General features: G+C 40.3%; 2 protein-coding genes across 4 annotated transcripts in view; both read left to right on the top strand.

The window, feature by feature from the left end:
- The window catches only part of LOC114563910 (galactose-specific lectin nattectin-like), a 56,973-nt gene extending 51,613 nt beyond the window's left edge, over positions 1-5,360 (top strand). For all 3 annotated transcript variants that reach the window (XM_028590905.1, XM_028590904.1, XM_028590903.1), the window contains 3 exons: positions 658-792; positions 4,612-4,729; positions 4,828-5,360. In XM_028590905.1, the coding sequence (XP_028446706.1) occupies positions 658-792; positions 4,612-4,729; positions 4,828-4,898 (324 nt within the window). In that variant the 3' untranslated portion in view covers positions 4,899-5,360. The remainder of the gene's footprint in view (positions 1-657; positions 793-4,611; positions 4,730-4,827) is intronic.
- A 4,160-nt stretch (positions 5,361-9,520) lies between these two features.
- On the top strand, positions 9,521-15,064 carry LOC114563912 (galactose-specific lectin nattectin-like). Its single transcript, XM_028590907.1, has 6 exons — positions 9,521-10,414; positions 11,579-11,641; positions 12,370-12,459; positions 12,823-12,957; positions 13,943-14,054; positions 14,261-15,064. The coding sequence occupies exons 2-6, from the start codon at positions 11,579-11,581 to the stop codon at positions 14,329-14,331; spliced, it is 471 nt and encodes a 156-aa protein (XP_028446708.1). The 5' UTR covers positions 9,521-10,414; the 3' UTR covers positions 14,332-15,064.
- Positions 15,065-15,700: the final 636 nt, after the last annotated feature.

The raw sequence follows: 15,700 nt of genomic DNA, 5'->3' as shown, positions 1-15,700 counted from the left end.
GTATGTTGTTTAAGCATAGCTGCGCTGTGGAAACCCTGACATATTCAGGATTTTAGCAATACAGAGAAAGTTTATTCAGAACAGTATCTCTGACTGGGGTTGCTGTGAATGTAGTCATGCATTGTCTGTTCTATCTCCACAGTGCTGCAGAGGAACTATGCTGTAAAATGAACAGCTGTCGATATAGACTAGTCTGATTGGTTTTGGCATGTTTGTTCATACAGGGTGCAGCTTCCTGGAGACAGTTTGGCTCTCGCTGTTTCGGCTTTCTACATCCAGGCAAAAGACCTGGATCGATGCAGAGGTACAGCAATTACATCTATCGTAACACGTATGCTTAATACCAATGTACTGTAATACTTTACTGCAGTAAAATTACTAATACCACACTGTAAAAATACTTTCTTAGAGTAAAGGTTCTGCATTGAAAGTATGTCAGTATCATCAAGATGTAGCTTATTAAAAGTATTAATACAGTTACTAATTAGCCTACATTTACTTTTAGTGTAATATAGTATTTTTACAGTGTGGTATTAGTAGTTATCCTGAATTAAATTATCTGAATACTTCTTCCACACCACTGATTAAAAGTATACAAATGTTCCTTTAAGTGTTAAACTGCCTTGAGATCTGTTAATAATGTGATTTCTCCATTAGACCTTCTGCCAGACTGCTGGTGGGAATCTGGCTTCCATCCACTCAGCTGAGGAACATAAATTCCTCAAAGACTTAATTTACCAAGAGACCGGTATAGACACCAATACCTGGATCGGAGGATTTGACTCAGTGCAGGTGAGACTTTAATCATCACGCAGGAAGTGATGTCGGTCTCTTATAAGAGCGTGAGGATAGATAGATAGATAGATAGATTGATAGATAGATAGATAGATACTTTATTCATCCTGAAGGAAATTTTAGGCATCCAGTAGCTTAGAGAACCATAACACAACAAACACATATACACACATATCACACATGCATAAAAATAAGAATTGTGCTGACAACCTCCACATTGACCCCTTCAATGGAGACTGGTAGCATGTGTGGCTTAGATCTCCTGAAATCCACCACCTGTGAACAGATTGAAGTAGGTGGGGGGTGCGGTGTGGGAGTTTGGCAGGCCATTGCAGCAGAAGCAGGGCAATCAAACCTGTTGTAGAACTGGTTGGGCTGGTTCGCCCCTCACCACATCCCCTCCACTATGTTATTCTTCTTCTTATAGCCTTTGATAGTTTTCATGCCCTCCCAGACCTCCTTCATGCTTTATTCCTGCTGCTTCTGCTTTACCTTCTTACTGTATTCCTCCTTTGCCTCTTTCAGCTTGACCTTGAGTTCCCCTGTACGCGTCTCAGCTTCGCCTGGTCCATCTCTTTAAAAGCGCCCTGTTGGATTCCCATAGGGTACAGATTTGATCATTGGTAAATTATCAAAAGATGTTTTATCAATATTAATAAAGTTATGAATATTGTTTTTAATAACTGTATCAAATCGACAAACAATCAAAACGGGCACCACCCTGCAAGTCAGGGACCAATAATCAAACTGTGGAACAGTCTCATTTCTGTGCAAATCCTTTAAAAAGGAAATAAAGGAAGGGGGGATTTCGAGCACGGACCTGTTCAGCCAGCAATTATTACAACAAGTACCCAAATAATCACAAGCAACTGCTAATTAAGTATAATAAGATTTATTAACGTCACAATTATCAGTAGCTAATCAATAATCCTTCAATAATAAACTTATATACCTTTATACAATTTCACAACCAAGCAACAACCAACAACAAAGCAGCATGGACACGTCTGTGTCTGTGTGAGTGTGTGTGAGAGAGAGTGAGTGAAAAAGGAGGGGCAGTGTCGAAATGTAGTTCTAACACAAATACAACTCCAAAAATGGCTACACCTGTGAGCTGCACAAAACTATTTAGCCTCAAGAGGGCGGTAGTGGTGCTGGGTGCATGAGAAGGGGCTGAACAAGCCGGGGTTGCTAGGCAACGCCTTGCGCTTAGCCGGTATGGTAGCTAGTTCCTGTGTTATCTCTGTACGAACGTGGCCGATTCCACGTGGCTAAACTACAGCGTTAGCTCGGGAGCTACGCGGCTAACCTGTGTCGTGTGTGTGTGTGTGTGTGTGTGTGTTAGTAAAAGAAGAAAGAGAAGAAGAGTAAAGGAAAGAGGCACTCTGATCTTAGTTTTCGATAACCACTCCAGTGGCTAACAGCTGATTTACCGCGATTATCTCGCTGACAGTAACTAAACTCCGTGAAAGGAGTGACTTAGCAGGTAGCGATTACAGTTATACCCAGCTACTTAACACAACAACAGTATCGTGATCACTGATACATTCACAGAACAGATTAATAATCACATATGGACCAGTACATGATTACAATCAGATCACATTAATGGCAACAATGGTAGCGAACCCTTTGCTCATTAATAAAACACACTACTTATCTCTGCCCAGACGTAAGCCTCCTTACGGTGTGTTCAGTCCGTTTGTTTCTGTCCAGAGATTTCCACAGAAATCAAACAGAGCGGGTCCCTGGTGCTCGTCAGCACCACGGAGAAACTTCCCTCCAAAAAGGCAGCAAGGGGCAAGTTTAGTCGACTTTGAGAAGAAAAACGTTGTTTCCTTCTCACTGCAGATATGGAAACACTGGTGCGTTTTCAAGGATCCACCGAAATAAAATCCACTTTCTCCAGAAAATGGAAGTTTAGCACAAGCGCTTGCGTGCTTCCTGTCAGCAACGTGAGTTGCAAGTGAAGTCAACAGGATTTTGGGTGATCAGGCTTATTTATAGGTCAAGACTCCATGCTGTGTTTATGGTCCCGCTGAACCAATAGGAGGACTCAAAACTCTTGAAAGTTTGAAGACTACAATCTTGTAGTTCTTTGACTTCCTGCCAGCTGTGAGGCTTGTCCCTTCTGGCTGGGACTTTCGCATAGAGGTGTGAATTAACCAGGCTTTGGAGTTTACATACAGGCCACGATTCCTTTGTCTCTCTGGTCAGCTCAATCTGAGGCCTTTTGGTTAAATCAGGTTTAACCAGCTTCTTGGTCCCCAACAGCCCTCTATTCTTTTTTTTATTGTGGAGGTCCTTGACATCGCTGGTGATCCAAGGTTTATTATTTGGAAAGCAGTGTACAGTTCTTGTGGGAACTACTTTGCCCATACATACATTCAGGTAGTCAGTGGTGCAGTGTGTGACCCCTCAATATCATCACCATATGATTCCTGCAGTACATTCCAGTCTGTCGACTCAAAGCAGTCCCTCAGGGCCTCCTCTACCTCAGGAGATCATTTCCTGAAGGAGCATGTGGTGGTAGGTTGTCTGCTGACAAGTGGAATGTAGTGGTTGTGATCTGATCTCCCCAGCCGTGGCAGTGTATGCATCTCTGACATTTGCATACATAAGGTTGATTGTTCTGTTCTTTTATGTAGGGCAATTAACAAACTGATCATAGGCAGACAGGGTTGACAGAGTTGAGTCCAGTGTAACATGATTGAAGTCCCCTGAAATCACAATGAAGGCTTCAGGGTGCTGAGCCTGAAGCCTCGCGATAGTTGAGTTGATGACATCACATGCAGTTTCAGCCAGAGCTCATGGAGGGATGTAAACACAAACAACAATGGCATGTAATAGCTCCCTAGGTGTGTAGTACGGCCGGAGACTCACCGCTAACAGTTCCATGTCTGGGCAGCAGATAGTTTCCTTCCCGTCACATGTCCTGGGTTGCACCATTTGGTGTTGACAAAGAGTGCAAGCCCCACACCTTTGTTTTTGCCACTTTGTTTAGGGTCTCTGTCCGCCCTCACAGTTGAAAAGCTGGGTACCTCCACGTTAGTGTCCGGGATGTTGCTTGTGAGCCATGTCTCCGTGAAACATAGTAGGCTGCACTCTCTGTATGACTATATGACACGTTCTTGACCAGCTAGCTCATCAGTCTTGTTAGCCAGTGAGTTCACGTTTCCCATCACACACAAAGGAATGGACGGCTTGAACCTCCATCGCTTCTCCATGAGCCTAGCCTTGACTTTAGCTCCAGCTCTGCATCCTCGTTATTGTCGCCTTAGTTCTTCCGGGATCAGGTAAAATGTGCCGGCAAGTTATAAAAGACTAAAAAGACACATGACAGACGTAGCTACTGAAAAAGGCTGCCACTCTCGTCACCGCAAGTGTTATGAAGATCTTCATAGGGAGGAGGTTGGGGAGATGTTTGGCTCCTACAAACACAGGACTGGAAGAAGTTAAGTAGAAAACACAAGACTTTCACCCAGGAAACAAGTGTGCATGTCCTGGAAGAGTTTTAATCCAAACCACCATCTTTTAATCATTTTGGTTTTTCTAAACTTTACTGTTGTCGCTGCATGATGCTCACTTTTTATCTGCTAAACTCAACTGTAACTCTGAAAGGACCATCACTTCATGGTGATCTGTACCCAGCTAACAGTCACCTTTTCTCTGATAAATGTAACTATAAAGAACGTTAACCTTAGCTATCGTGTGACCGGCAGAAAACAAGGAGGATCCTCTTGTGGCCTGAATGAGTATTACAACAACAAGAACTCTTGATTTCACTTTGACTTTAAAAAGATCTTTCTCCTCCAGGAGGGTACGTGGATGTGGACTGATGGATCCAAATTCAACTACAAAATCTTCAACGCGGGGCAGCCTGACAACGCCGATGCCTTCACAGGGGAGAACTGTCTTGAGATGAACTTCAATGGTTAATAATATATTTAAAACATCTTATCGTATGTTGCAGTCTCAATTATAAAAGTTTAACATTAAATGTAATTAATTGGTTGTAAAATCTCTTTACAGGAAATAACTGGAACGACAGGACTTGTAGCACTCAATTTTATTTTGTGTGCTCCAAGAACCTGTGTGTGTAACTCTACCACACCATCATGATGCCTCTCCAGCTCACCTATAATTTCTATCATTGATTCACTTTCAGTTTGTTCAGCAGACAGAAACAGCTCTCTGCTGACAGATGACTCACTTTCACTTTTATCTGATTTATCTCTGAGTTATTATTTAGATTTATAGAAATCATGTGTGTACACAAAATATAAAGTTCCCTTGAGCAGACGTTAGCTTAGCATAAAGACTGGAAACAGGGGGAAAAGGCAAGCTTAACTTAGCATAAAGATTGGAAACAGCTAGCCTGACTCCTTCCAAAGGTAAACCTGTCAGACATGAGTGGTGATGATCTTTTTATCCAAAATGTCCAGATAGAAAATAAAAGTGTATATTTTGTCAGACCTTTCTGTGATACAAGAGGAGAATGCAACTGTAATAACACTTCATAATAACTAAGATACTAATACTAATACTAAGATACTAATCCAAAATGTGCATGATCAAAAACTGCTTTTTTCACACACACCCCTACATATAGTGGCAACTCTCAGACAGCTTGAGAGGTGATTTAACTGTCAGAAGGGTGAGAACCAATCAAAAGCATCAGAATAATAGCATCTAACTTTACTGAACAGCTGTGGCTGGAAATGGCAAAAGAAGACATTGTGCACATGAAAAACAAATTAATATTATTCAACATATGGCCGAGCTTTTTACAGATAATATTCACATCTAACTCCCAATGTAATCATGAACATTTTCACAGTAAACTGTAATTTAACCAGACATTTTTATCCCAGTAACTGTAACAAATGTAGATTACATTTACCTTTATTAACTCTGGTACATGTAACTAGTTCCTCCCCAACACTGTTTAAAAGCCAACAGACAGACGGTGATGTGTTAGCTCAGGGTCTCCAGCAGAGGGCAGACATGTTGTTTTATAGATCCAGCTGCTGAACCTCTGGATCTGATGATGGTTCTGCCTCTCAGTCAAGGGTGGAGGTTTGGTTTACACATTGATGGGGGGGGGACACATTATAACTGGGGGTCTGGGGATCGTCCTTCATAAAATATTGTCTGTCAAACACTTCCTGTCCTGCATTCTGGTGAATTTTGATGCAACAATTTATGCTGCAAATGTCTTTATGTATAAATTATGGAAATTATTATTCTCCTTTATTGTTCAAAAATTCTTCACATTCAAAACATCACACATGTTTCAGGATGTGTTATTTTAGGATTCATGAACATGTCAACAACTCTGTTAGAGAGTGAGACCTTGTTAAAGCCAGAAGCTCCAAAGTTTAAGTCTACATAAATCTGTCTTTATTTTTCACTTCTTGTTCTTTAACCCCAATGCTGCAAAGTAGACACAGTTATTGTTTTCCATACATGTTTTGGGGAGTGGATTCTTTCATATTTTCTGAGGTAGACAAATCTACGTCTTGTAAATATTGGGGGGTGGGGGGGACATACCCCTGCATCCACCCTGAAATCTATGCCTATGATCTCAGTGGATCATCTCTGTCACACTGCTCACCTCTGATGATCAATAAAACTTTATCATCATTATTTATTGATATTTTCCACACACAGAAACACATTAAAGGTAAACCTCAGACTGAACTGATGCTGTGACAGAAACAAAGTGAAGATGCTCCAAAACAAGATTATTGTTTTATGGCGGTCTTTGTATTTTTTCATTTTGAGTTTGAGGTCATTTTGTGTCTCTTTGCTGCTGTTTTGTGTCTCTTTATGATTGTTTATGTCTCTTTGAGCTCTTTTTGTGAGAGTTATAAAGAGTTATACGGCTGCACAATATATCGTAATAGAGATAGATAGATGTTTATTGTCATTGTACAATGAAAATCTGTTCAGAAGCTCTCCATCAGTGTGTATACAAAATTTTATAAATAGAACAAAGTAAGTAAATAGAACACAGACAAAGGCAGCTAGAAAAAATATGAATGAAAGCAAAATTCATACAAGGTATCTTAAATAGTAAAACACCAGTTTTTGAAAACCTTTAAAACAGTGTTTAATATAAGTTAGCGGCACAAAACGAGTTGTGCAAAACAGCGATTCAAGTTCTTTTGGAAGTGTCTGTGTGTGTGTGTGGAGACCTTTTAACATTAAACTAGTGTAGGGGGGGATCGAGGGGCCATGCCTCCCCAGATATGTTTGGCCGTAATAGCCCACATTTGGTGGCCTCGGGCACATTCTAATGCCACTATGCCATCATATAACTGATCTTTATTATTGCGTATTTAAATGAGTTTTCCTCTGTATATTTGAAAACATTTTTTATTATATGTAATTTTTTTTATTGCCCATATCTATATGAGTCTATCAATCAACTGACCCATACCGAGTAATGTGCACACACGCCTACTTATGGTGCGTTCAAGCCAAATCAGACGTGTTGTACATGTGTGTGTTGTAAGCCCAAGTGGCTCTGTTTATGGATCAGTTTGTTTGGGAGTAATGTATGAAATGTTGAAATAAAGTCAACAACCAGCATCCTTACATATGTGTTCTGATGTTCCAGGTGTGTTAGTGCTGAGTGGAGAGCTGTTGTAACTGCATCATCTGTTCATCTGTTGGTCCGATATGCAAACTGATGTTTATCAAGATCAGCAGGGATGGCAGCCTTTATGTGGGGGAGGATCAGTCTTTCAAAACCCCTGGCAATGATGGGGGGAAGAGAAACTGGTCTAACAACATAATCACATTGACACTCAGAGACTTTTTAGTTATTTGAAAGAAAATATCAGCAGAAAACTTTGCTTTAAAATGTAACTGTCATTTTTTTAGTGCTGCCTTTTATATTCAATGCAATGTTAATTTTTTTCAATAAAAGAAAGGTAGAAATTATTGCCTCTCCTTTTGAAATTCAACAAGCAGTTTGTTGTATTTTAACAGTGGGTGGGGTTGCTAAATGTACATTTCAGTAACAAACGGGACAAGAACAGAACACAAACCCTGGTCTCCTGTGTGAAAGAGAAAAACCTCAAAGTTCTTCTTTAATCATTGTCTATGTGTGTAGAGGCCATCTTCCTTCCCCTCAGTTGGCAAACCGCTCAAACCTGCATGTCGTGTGTTCAGCAGGGATGCATGTGAGTTTTATCTGTTTAAAACACCAACACGGATATGATATTCCTGTTGGCGTGTTTAAACAAGCCAAACAAAACTCACATTGAGGACGAGTTGGTTTTGTACAAGCACAGACTGTGACTGTGTCCTAGCAAAGTTTTCTTGTCTTTGTTCCTTGTTCCCCTGTATGTGTTTACATACTGACTCTGGTTATGGTGAATACTCTTAAGGAAAGACTCATTTCACATATGTGAAGGTTTTTGGGAGCATTTAATGAACACTCAATGGAGGAGGATTTAGGATCACACAGTACAGTGTGGGTGCCATCCCAACTCTCTGAAGTTCCTGTCTTCCTGAAGGTGTAGTTAAACATCCAACTGGATGGCGTTAAGTTTAGCTAAACCTTCAAAGTACCAAAGATATTACCGTGCCCAAATATCTCAGCACAAACAAATGTGTTGAGTTTAGTTTTCTCTATGGCCTTGGCAGGGTGAACAGCTCTGTCTTATCATACAGTGCTACATCTCTCGTCTTCTATGGAAGTATTGCTCAGCCTGTAGAAGTTATGAGGTTATGTTGGTCACTGGCCTGCATGGGACCCGGGTACCACTGTCTCAGACCAAAGATATGTGACGAGACAAATTGAAACTTGCAACTGTTTGCAACGCACGGGTCTGCAGCGCTCTAAAAACTGCGGGTTAGCACCAATGCGTCGAGATGAGGCAATGTATCATCTCCATAGCAACGACTCTTTGTACTTCCGTTCTAACTTCCTACTTCCAGGCTTTTTTGTAGCTGGATAAATCATTTGTTGCGTCTAAATATGAATAAGGATAACGTTAGTGATAGTGATATGCTTGCTACAGTTACATTTTTAATGATGAATCAGCAAAAAACACGTTTTATTTCTCTAATTTTCGGTCATTCTCAAGCTCGCTCCACCGTACATGTTTTTTGGCGCATGTTGAGCCTACGTCTATCTGTCATTTCGACCAGTTAACAGTTTGTAACAGAAATGAAATGGATTATGGATAGTTTTATTCCTATAATTTGTAGCTGACTTTAGAAGATGACTTCTCTATTGGCTGTTGAAACAGGTGACGTCTCTTACGTTGTAAAACCAACCTCTGCGACTTGACCAACGGCGGCACAGACGCCACTATCAGGTGGCTTGAGCTGACCTGAGACGGGCTGGTTCAGACCGCAGCAACTTTCTCTGCGTGTAGTGATTGTCTAGGTCCGCTGACACAGGTAAGAGTGGTCGTGCATTTATGATAACTGTGACCTCTGCCATTAATGTGCAAAGCACTTTTGTGCGGGTTAAAATCCCAACTTTAACCCTGTTCACTGAGGTACCTCTACAAGGTTTTGTCCATCCCAAGCTCCATGCAAACTCCAACAAAGTTAGTTCCGCCATCAGATCTGAGCTGTTTTGCAGGGCCTCAGCGAAGAAGCACCTGTGAGCATTTATGCAGCTGGACGTGTCCATAGACCCACTGATCTCAAGTGTACAGCTCCCGAACTCATGCAGCTTAACATGATGACCCACCTCTTGTTCTCTGCCTGTGAACCCTATCTTGCCATGTGAACCAGGAATGCTCCTCTTCTCACTAAAGAGGTAAAGGTGGAGAAGCGTTGGAAGTGGTCAGAGGTAAGTATTATTTCTCCCAGGTAAGTAGCACAGGTTTGTACTTGTGGTCGGATATTCATGTTTGTCACCAGGTATGTTTTGACTGTATATTGTGTTGCTTTATATTGTTAAAGCCAATTGTCGATGCCCTTTTTGTAATCCCATTTTGGAGAGAAGCTTGAGCAGGCTGTTCTGATTAATAACGAGGTCCTACTTATTCGTGTTTGTCACCAGAGAGAATAAACGGATATCATCATAAAGAGATCCTGTGTCATAGTGTGGTTAATAAAATAAACACAGAACGCAGAAGTCCACCGGTTAAACACACATTGTTAATTACATCAAGACACTGTCATACACCACTGACCATGACTTTCACACCCTGTTATATAAATATAATTATATCAAGTCTCTACCTGCATCATTGCATGAACTGTCAATCATGGTTAAGACCACTCCCCTTTCTAAGGTATATAAGGGCCTATGACTCTCTTTTCCCTCCAAACCACACCAGGCAGAACAAAGATTATTGACGTGAGTATAATGGACGTTTTCACATTGTATTGTCATCATTATTACTGACTGTTTTGCTTGAAAGTTTGATATATTTTGTTTTTGCTAGATTGCAGAGTTTATTCCTGTTGAGTAAAGATACAATTAAGAACAGATTGTGGATGCATTAATGATGTAAATCAGGTTAAGTTTAACCTAATTTGTTATTATTGAGTGTTTAATATTCAGATCTGTGTCATTTTCTTTCAGTGACAGTCATCAGCTTGTTCTTCTCCTCTGTGTCAGCCAATCACCACCTCAGCAAAGGTAATCATGTTTCAATTAATTATCACAATTTCATTTATTATTACTTTTAATAATAACTAATCCTGTCTGTATCGAGAGGACATTTTGGGGGGAGGGAGTCCTTACCCCTAGTGCAGGAGTGTAAGTTCCTCAAGTCATGTTTCCGAGTGAGGGGAAAACAGAGAGGGAGATTGACCAGAGAATCAGCTCAGCGGGGGCACTATTACATACACAGTTTGTGTGTTCTGAGCCAGAAGGCAAAGATCTCGATCTACCAGCCTGTTTCAGTTTCTACCCTCACCTATGGTCATGAAGGCTGGGTAATGACTGGAGCTCATTGAGGTGGTTTGGGCATCTGGTAAGGATGCCCCCTGGGCGACTCCCTAGGGAGGTGTTCCAGGCACATCCAGCTGGGAGGAGGCCTCAGGGAAGACCCAGAACTAGGTGGAGAGACTATGGGCCCTATTTTAACGATCTGAAATGCAAGTATCAAACGTGAAACGCAAGTAGATTTGTGGGCGGATCGCGGGCGCTGTTGCTATTATACCTGGTGGGATAAATGAGTCTTGCACCCGACGCAAATCTAAAATGGGTTGGTCTGAAGTATCTAGGTGTGGTTTGGGCGTAACGTGCAATAAACCAATCAGAGTGTCATCTCACATTCCCTTTAAGAGCAGACGCGCTTGTTCCATTGCGGATTGCTATTATGATGGCGGATTTGCCTGGCGCACACCAGCGGGAGCTGATGCGACAAAGTAATAAATGCTCGTCTTGACCGGGTGGCGATGTTGCTGCGACCTCCCCAGCTGCATCTCCTCAAGTCTGGAGAGGATTGCTGCAGCCATGAAGTGTGGGCCTCCAAATGCACCACCTGCTCCTGTTGTGCCCCTTCCTCCTCCCCCACTCCTTCTCCGTCCACCCGCTCCACCAGGAGCACATTGCGCATTGCCACTCCCGGACCCTCAAGTGTCCAATCCCGCCATAGTGCAACATCACGTCTCCTTAAGTCCTCAAATATATCAATCTATCAAATATTAAACTATACCCACATTTTGTAATATACTTATAAATAGCTGGATACTTTAATTTGATGAACGGATCATTAATGATCAGTTGCAGTCCTTCATTGTCTGACATTCTTTCCTTGTCTGATGTATGTTGACTTTGTTTAACTTCTTTCCACAGATGACATCAGTCTTTCCATTAGCTTTGTTGCTCTGTTTGTCCAGCGGACTGTTGACTGCATATGTAAGTACACTCTTAAGAAATTAATTTGTAAAATAACAGACTTTGTCCTGAAATTAAAAATGGACATTTGGTGTGTAACTACAGTCAAAATAAATGTTCTGTTATTTTGAACATTTTTTAATAAACAGTTTACAATATTCACTTTTGAGTAAATGTCGGCCCTGTTCAGCAGATGTTATTGCACATATAGATACAAATGCTCGAATAATGATGCTAATTACTCATGTAACTTCCTGGTTGTGCTGTTTGCAGCACATTAAAGTCAACTGCACTGCTGTTCATTGTTAAAACTGCTACTGATAAGTCTCAGCTTTTCATTTTTGTTGATAATAGTTGCACTCTTTAATGTGCATTGAAAATTGTGAGCTGATCAAAAATGTGCTCCAGGGACCCTATTCATATAACATCTAAAGCTAAATGTAGCTCTTAACTGGCTGAGTTAGATGGGGATTAACACTAAACAGTAGAAAATCAGTCCAGTCTCCCCAACCGTAAATGTCAATGGCTGTTAAAGTATTGTGTAACTTATAATAAATTGACATTTTTGTGATCACAGGGTGTAAAATCTCCTGCCCAGGTCAGAACAGAATCTCTGACTCGTTGGGTTGCTCTGATTGTAGTCTTGCATTGCCAGCTCTATCTCCACAGCGCTGCAGAGGAACAATCCGTAAATGAACAATCATAAATATAAACTAGTCTGATTGTTTTTGGCTTATTTGTTCATACAGGGTGCAGCTCCCTGCCCTCCTGGTTGGACTCAGTTAGGCTCTCGCTGTTTTGCTTTCTACATCCAGACAAAGACCTGGTCTGATGCAGAGGTACAGCAGTTATTATCTATCATAACACATGTATGCTAAATACCAGTGTACTTTAATACTTTACTGCAGTAAAAGTACTAATACCACATAAATAGAAAAAAGATCAAACACTCCAGAGATATGAACACCTGTTAATACCGATGATACTTACATACTTTTTCTTAAGTAACATTTTCAATGCAGAAGAATTACTGTAACAGAGTATTTTTATAGTGTGGTTAATTAGTACTGCAGTACAGGATCTGAATACTTCTTAAACACCACTGATTAAAAGTATTAAAATGTCGCATGTGACTGTTAAACTGACCTGAGATCTGTTAATAATGTGATTATGTTTTTGTTTGATGATATTGTCTCAATTAGACTGTCTGCCAGGCCGCTGGTGGGAATCTGGCTTCCATCCACTCAGATGCGGAACATAAATTCCTCAAAGACTTCATTATCCAAGTGAGCGGTACACAGAAAACTTCCTGGATCGGAGGCACTGACGCAGTGAAGGTGAGACTTTTATCATCACACAGGAAGTGATGTCGCTCGTCTGTCAGCCTGTTCTCATGAACAATTCGTACATATAGCTGTCAAAAGTAAATCACTGCAATCTGTATGTATTCCACATATTTATTACTGTCAGCAGTACATTGCCTGCTGCTGTATGAGAGCGTGAAGACCCTCGTAGGGAGGAGGAACACAGGGCTTTTAAGCCGCATGTCCTGGGGAGAAAGTTCATGTCCTGAAGACTATCACCAGGAAACAGGTGTTCATGTCCTGAAGAAGTTAAGAAAAAAACACAAGACTATCACCAGGAAACAGGTGTTCATGTCCTGAAGAAGTTAAGAAAAAAACACAAGACTATCACCAGGAAACAGGTGTTCATGTCCTGAAGAAGTTAAGAAAAAAACACAAGACTTTCACCCAGGAAACAGGTGTTCATTCCTGAAGAAGTTAAGGAGAAAACACAAGACTTTCACCCAGGAAACAGGTGTTCATGTCCAAGAAGAAAACAGTTAAGGAGAAAACACAAGACTTTCACCCAGGAAACAGGTGTTCATGTCCTGAAGAAGTTAAGGAGAAAACACAAGACTTTCACCCAGGAAACAGGTGTTCATGTCCTGAAGAAGTTAAGGAGAAAACACAAGACTTTCACATGTCCCTGAGTGTTTTAATCAAAACACGTTTTTTTTCCAATCTAGTCATTTTGGTGTCTAAACGTCGTCGCTGCATGATGCACAGTATCCAGCTCACTGTCACATTTTCTCAGCTAAATTTAATGTGACCGGCAGGCGGTCGACTAATTTCTTAGGACTTCATAGAAAATCAGGCGATTGTACATACGTTTTCATGTGATATCTTATAAACCCGTTCATGAGAATGCGTTGGGTCTCATGAGTTGTTGCAGAAAATAAGAAGTCTTTTGGCTAGAATGAGTTTTACAAAAAAAAAATCTTGATTGCACTTTGACATTAAACCAATCTTTCTCCTCCAGGAGGGTACGTGGATGTGGAGTGATGGATCCAAATTCGACTACAAAAGCTGGAATGCGGGGGAGCCTAACAACCTCGGAGGGGAGAACTGTCTTACGATGAACTGGCCTGGAGGTAAAAAAAACATTTAAATCATCTTATCTTTGTAAATTATAGAGTGTGGTCTAGACCTACTCTATCTGTAAAGTGTCCTGAGGTAACTCCTGGTATGATTTGATATTATAAATAACATTTAATTGAAACTGAATTGTTGTATGTTGCACTTTTAAATATAAAAGTTAAATGTAATCAGTTACATTGGTTGTAAACTCTCTCTACAGCAAATAACTGGAACGACTGGGCTTGTACCAACCAGGCTTCTTTCGTCTGCTCCAAGAACCTGTGTGTGTAACTCTACCACACCATCATGATGCCTCTCCAGCTCATCTATAATCTCTATCATTGATTCACTTTCAGTTGGTTCAGCAGACAGAAACAGCTCTCTGCTGACAGATGACTCACTTTCACTTGTTTATTATCTGAAGAGTTAGGGAACAGTTCACATTTGGGTTTAAAATTAGACAGACACTGGCTCACTGAGCTGGACAAAAACTAATCATTATTTGGACTTTTAATCTACAGTAAATAACACAAAATGAAATACAGAAATTATTTGCATACTCACACATCTTTTCCATTTTAGTTTACTGAATATTATCTGTTATAAACAGCGCCCACTCATCTGATAAAATATTAACACACTAATTAGATTTCTATCTGAGAGTTATTGTTCAGATCAATACAACTCTCATGTGTGAACGCTAAATATGAAGTTCCCTCAAGCAGGCGTTAGCCTAGCTTAGCATAAAGACTGGAAACAGCTAGCCTGACTCCGTCCAAAGGTAAACCTACCCGACATGAGTGGTAATGAACTTTTTATCCAAAATGTCCAGATAGAAAATAAAAGTGTATATTTTGTCGGACCTTTCTGTGATACAAGAGGAGAATGCAACTGTAATAACACTTCATAATAATTATTAATAATTCATATAGTCCACTGGTTTAATGAACTGGTTCCTTTTTATTCTTAAAACTGATGTGTTGTGTTCTTTATTCATCTGATTTCCTTTACTATATAATCAACTAAGCATTCAAAAATAAAAGACATATTGTCACAAAAACAGTGTCTGGTCCTGTTGTTGTTTCCTAAAAGGGACAAATCATTAATATTTACCCTGGGGGCTGAACTCCCAACCTTTGGGTTTAAAGATCTGATCTGATCTCAGTGAGCTATTGGCCAGGTGATGACACAACTGGCTTCATGACATCAAATAGACAATGTGCAGGACTGCTTCAAAATATCGATGTTGAAATACTGTCACTAATTTCACTACATTTACTTGTGTCTGGGTCAATGGAATTGCAAAGCATATATATATATATATATATATATGTAAAAAATTTATGAAACACTTGTAAAACCAGTGGTGGAATGTAACTAAGTACATGTAAAGTACTTGAGTCCAATTGTTGAGGTACTTGTACTTTTTCTTGAGTCTTTTCGTTTCATGCCACTTTCTACTTCTACTCCGCTACATTTCAGAGAGAAATATTGTACTTTTTACTCCACTACATTCATCTGTTACAGATTTAGTTACTAGTTACTTTACATATTAAGATTTCTGCACACAAAACACATGTAGTTTATAAAATCTGATGTTTTATTCTAAAGTAAACTAGCCAATAATATAACGGCTACAAGTCCAGCTGAAATGATTAGA

This window comes from Perca flavescens, chromosome 11, assembly GCF_004354835.1.
Source record: "Perca flavescens isolate YP-PL-M2 chromosome 11, PFLA_1.0, whole genome shotgun sequence".
NCBI classification, from domain to species: domain Eukaryota; kingdom Metazoa; phylum Chordata; class Actinopteri; order Perciformes; family Percidae; genus Perca; species Perca flavescens.
The sequence above is the reverse complement of the archived record's forward strand: the minus strand, read 5'-3'. Positions and strand labels throughout refer to the sequence as shown.

Excerpts from the sequence above, each read along its gene's own strand:
- LOC114563912 (XM_028590907.1), top strand. The coding sequence starts at position 11,579 with ATGACATCAGTCTTTCCATTAGCTTTGTTGCTCTGTTTGTCCAGCGGA. Across the intron at positions 12,958-13,942 it reads GAGGCACTGACGCAGTGAAG|GAGGGTACGTGGATGTGGAG; the intron begins GTGAGACTTTTA and ends TTTCTCCTCCAG. Across the intron at positions 14,055-14,260 it reads TACGATGAACTGGCCTGGAG|CAAATAACTGGAACGACTGG; the intron begins GTAAAAAAAACA and ends CTCTCTCTACAG.